The following is a 4,588-nucleotide window of genomic DNA, read 5'->3' on the forward strand; positions in this document are numbered from 1 at the left end:
ACTAGCTGCCTCGTTTTCTCCCTATGGATGTTGAGGCGATTATGAGCATTTCGAATTGCATTGGTAAACCAAGCGGACCGATTGGCATAGAGTTTTGAACAAAATTTCTCAGTCTGTTGTGTTTATCGCATGTTTATTGAAACTAAGAAGAAGAGGGAAGATTGGCTGGAGACAGCTAGCTGGAACAGGAGCGTGTTCTAAGCTGCTAGGTCTAGCTGATGACCTGGGATTACACGGCTGCATGTTTCCTGGGACTGCTTTGAAGACATGATGAAGTCCAAGAACCTATTCAAATAGTGTGATCTTATCTGAGATTGAGAAGCGATCAGGTTACCCTGGCTTTCCCGTAAAAAAAACTTAACCTAACATAACTTCTGATAGGGGAAGTCCTTTGTTTTACAGGATAAATGTGGATGGCTGTATTTTGTTGGTTTTGTCCGGAATTGCTCAGGGGTTTCACCGCTGCAACTCATACAGTGTACGAAGGCACTAGGTATGCAAAACGACCAGCATGAACACAGACTACTAACCCGGTTCAATGAGTTTAATTCAGCTATATGCTACGAGAAGCATATCTTCAAAACCTTGGCAACCAGGAAAAGGACATAGCTTAAAAGTACAAGTCCAGCAACGTGCAGTTACACGCTTCCGGGACCTCAGCAAGGCAGTGAAAGCTAGGAGCCATCGGAGGTGGGTGTGTCCTCACTTCCACAGCTTCCGCAGGGACATGTTCTTCTCATTATCCTTCTTCATCACCTTGGCCACAGCCATCTCGAAGTCCTCCTGCGTCACGTGCACCCTTCTCTCACGGAGAGCAAACATTCCAGCTTCGGTGCACACCGCCTGAACAATAAAGAAAGAAACTTTCAGATGGATCAACACAAGGTGAAAAGATCAGTGATGTGCACAAGAGTGTTGAAAAACTTATGTTTTGGACCTTTGGTGTCACATAAGTGATTAGAATGTTTTCAAAAACATTCCTCGCTGCATATATGCAAAAATGTTGCTAGGCTGTCAATGCGGTGAGAATTTAAACAGGAACATTCTGCTAATTTTTTCAAGGCCCAACATTTTGATGTCGCAATGTTTTTGTCAATCTAACATAATTTTAGGGACGAAAAATACAAATTCGAACTAAACAAACAGCTCAATTAACACCACACAATTAACCAGCTATTTTAGGCACTAAAAATCCTAAATTGACCTGATTTAACGTTCATTTAACAACACGGAAAATTGGAATGGACCTCACAAAGTTATCATGCAAGAAAATTGAAAAGTTGCAAAACTGTTTCAACAAGAGACTGCAAAGTGACCATGCTTAACTGTAACTGCTTGTTATGAGCACAAGTGTGGGGTGCATTATTCAATTTGGAAGATATCAAGAAAAATACTTCTTTAATAAATGATGGTACTAAGACAGACCAAACAGCCACAAAAACTAAAACTTGATGCAGCATAAACTAAACAAACCTTCAGCTCAGCTCCTGAAGCCCCATTCATCTTTCCCGCGATCTTTTTCAGATCAATTCCACGCATCAAGTTCATTCTTCTTGAATGAATCTTCAAGATATCACCTCGTGACTGAACGGAAAAAAATTATGCACATAGTCAGCACAAATGATCATGCAGAGTATACAAGTACTATAACTGTGTATGCAACACATACATCCTCGTTGGGATTCGGAAATTCAATCTTCCTGTCTATGCGTCCAGGCCTCAAAAGGGCTTGATCCAGAATGTCTATCCGGTTTGTTGCCATCAGAACCTGCAACAAACATGCAAGGCACCATGATGACGTTGCTCCATATGTATAAATAGTGCACAGAAACATCACTTATTAGGTGAAGCATACCTTAATTTTGTTTGAAGCTTCAAAACCATCAAGTTGGTTAAGAAGCTCAAGCATGGTGCGTTGCACTTCACTATCACCGTTGCCAGATCCAGACTCCATTCTAGCAGATCCAATGGAGTCTATTTCATCCATGAATATAATGGATGGTGCATGCTCCCTGCAATAATTTAACCAAAATATTAGCCTACTTTAACAGAGAATGCAAGTAGAACTGCATTTTACATGACAGACAAAAAAAACAGTGTACCCTTTTACTTAGCTTACCTAGCCATAACAAAGAGTTCACGGACCATCCGGGAGCCCTCGCCAATATACTTTTGAACCAACTCAGAACCAGATACTCTGATGAAGGTGCAGTCAGTGTGATGAGCAACTGCACGTGCCAATAATGTTTTCCCTGTGCCTGGTGGTCCATAAAGGAGAACACCCTGCAAAAGAAAAGAGTATATTAATCCTGCTATACACATACAAAAATCAAGTAAGATGCTCTTGTTACAAATTTGAACCTTTGGCTGGGCAATTCCGAGGCTTTCAAATAACTCCGGATGTTTGATAGGAAGCTCAATAACCTGAAAATTGAACTCATGAGTCAGATGTCAGATGTCAAAATGTTATGCGTCAACAGGACAATGCATTGAAATTCTACACAAACCTCTTTGATCTCCTTGATCTGCTGATCAAGACCTCCAATCATATCATACGTAGAATCTGGGACCTTCTCAACCTTCATAAGATTGACCAGTGGATCAACTTTGCTTGGCAGGATCAGATGGAGCATATAGCTATCATTCCGAAGAGCAACTCTTGTTGAAGGTGTGATCTTTGTAATATCAATGCTCTTATCAATATCCACGACATATTTTCCTTCGGGGTGCACCTGAACAATTACATCTGTAAAAGTTAATAACCCTTTGCTGGCCAACAAAAATTAGAACATCCATTGAGAACGGAAATAATAATCCAAAAAAAAAAATACATGAATAGAGCAGCCACGACAATGAAAATATCAAACACTTCACCATACAATGACAGTCAAACTATCACTGTTGTGTCTAAAGTATACAGGAAGCAGCCCAATACTCTATCTCCCTATGTATATGTGATGTTTCAACTTATTTTAAGTGATGAGCCCAACTACTAAAGGGTAGATTTGTGCCAGATAGATAAGCATCAGTAGGAGAAAACAAAGTGTAAAAGAAGAAATAAATTTACCTTGACTAGAACCTTTGATTTTCCCATGACCTTCACCACCTCACCAACATAAGAGCCAGGTTCCTGAAGCAACTGTAGCTCTTCCCTAAGAGCTCTAACTGCAAAACGAAAATTCGGAGACAAATTTAGAGGGAAGTGCTAAGTGAATATAACACAAGGAGTATTCATGTGCTGCTATACATCATCATGAACAGAATATTTGGGGCAACAGCGAGAGCACCAAATTAGTTTCACTGTCCCGATGGTCAAGAACATCCATGTTTTCGATTAACAGTAGCAAGATTATGCATTGGAGTAACAAATTCACAAATTTCTCACAAAGAAAGCGCTACTTAATGATAAATGATATCCTCAGGAAAACCTAGCCATCAAAACGAAATATTTGAGGTAGAAGGTACGGTAAGATTTTTCAACAATCAGCACAAGCAATCACCGTTTGGTCAACGACGAGACACAAAACTCCACACTTCGCTACGACTCGTGCACTGGGTAAGCTAGGGTTCCAGTGGCGCGATCCAACAGTTGACGAAGAAGCCGCTATCGCTAGGGTTTAGACATAAGAGGGGGGCGCTAGGTGGAGGAGATCGAGTAGTAAGGTCACCTCGGGAGTTGAGGTCGTTGCGCTGGGCCTCGAGGCGGCTGAGGTTGTGGGTCTTGGTCCGGATCTGGAGCTGCAGGTCCTGGATGTGCTGCTGGTAGTACTGCCGCAGCCCCTCGCCTCCGCCGCGCGCGCCCTTGGCGGACTCGTCGCCGGCCGCGGCCGGCGCGGGCTTCGAGATGTCCATCGCCACCGTCGCCATCTCCGGCTCTGCAGCTGGGTTCGGTTTGGTTTCTTTTGCTTTCTTGGGTTGCGGTCGACGAGAGGTTGATTCGTCGGCCTTCTCTTCTTCTTGCGCCGGAAGAAGAAAGCTTTCTTTTCTCGGCCCGGCCGTGGAGTGGGTTGCTTCTTGGGTTGGGTCGTGCCGCTGGGCTTCTCTATGTTCTTTGTTTTATAGCCTGTTGATACGGTTCGTGTGAATATCGGAAGTCGACCCGGAGAAGTGTGTATGAAGCCGAGTCCGAGACACACCACCTCTCTTCTTTCGAACTTTTTTTTCGATAATAGGTGCTTTATATTATTTTAAGAAGCAATTACACCTAATCTCTGCATAATTAGGATGCGCACAGCCGTTTATAAGTCTCAAAACCAAGTATCAAAAAAATAAAAAGGCATAATACATATCATGTTGATAAAGTGTAAAACGACTAAGGGGTACGTGGAGCTTCAATCCGTAGATTATGTGATGTGGCATTACCCTTCCGGTAACTTGTATTGCGCTACCTCCTACGGCCCAATCAGGGGCCATTGAAGATTATCCACCAACCAAGGCGGGCCGCTATGTCGGTTCCTATGAAGGATTCTTGAAGGACAAGGCAAGAAGACGAAGAAACAAGAAAAGTTTAGATATAGCACTCTTTGTAATTTAGTCGTACCCGGACAGACCTCTCGAGACCTGGTTCCCAATATAAGGTCAGGAGAGT

At 42.8% G+C, this 4,588-nt stretch overlaps 1 protein-coding gene across 1 annotated transcript; it reads right to left on the reverse strand.

The window, feature by feature from the left end:
* Window positions 1-539: 539 nt before the first annotated feature.
* LOC124691968 (26S proteasome regulatory subunit 8 homolog A-like) lies at window positions 540-3,882 on the reverse strand. The gene is made up of 9 exons (XM_047225270.1): window positions 3,669-3,882; window positions 3,068-3,165; window positions 2,508-2,732; window positions 2,362-2,424; window positions 2,120-2,283; window positions 1,856-2,012; window positions 1,670-1,768; window positions 1,474-1,584; window positions 540-843 (listed from the first exon to the last, which is right to left on the reverse strand). The coding sequence occupies exons 1-9, from the start codon at window positions 3,865-3,867 to the stop codon at window positions 703-705; spliced, it is 1,257 nt and encodes a 418-aa protein (XP_047081226.1). The 5' UTR covers window positions 3,868-3,882; the 3' UTR covers window positions 540-702.
* Window positions 3,883-4,588: the final 706 nt, after the last annotated feature.

This window comes from Lolium rigidum, chromosome 2 (assembly GCF_022539505.1).
Source record: "Lolium rigidum isolate FL_2022 chromosome 2, APGP_CSIRO_Lrig_0.1, whole genome shotgun sequence".
In the NCBI taxonomy this organism is placed as follows: domain Eukaryota; kingdom Viridiplantae; phylum Streptophyta; class Magnoliopsida; order Poales; family Poaceae; genus Lolium; species Lolium rigidum.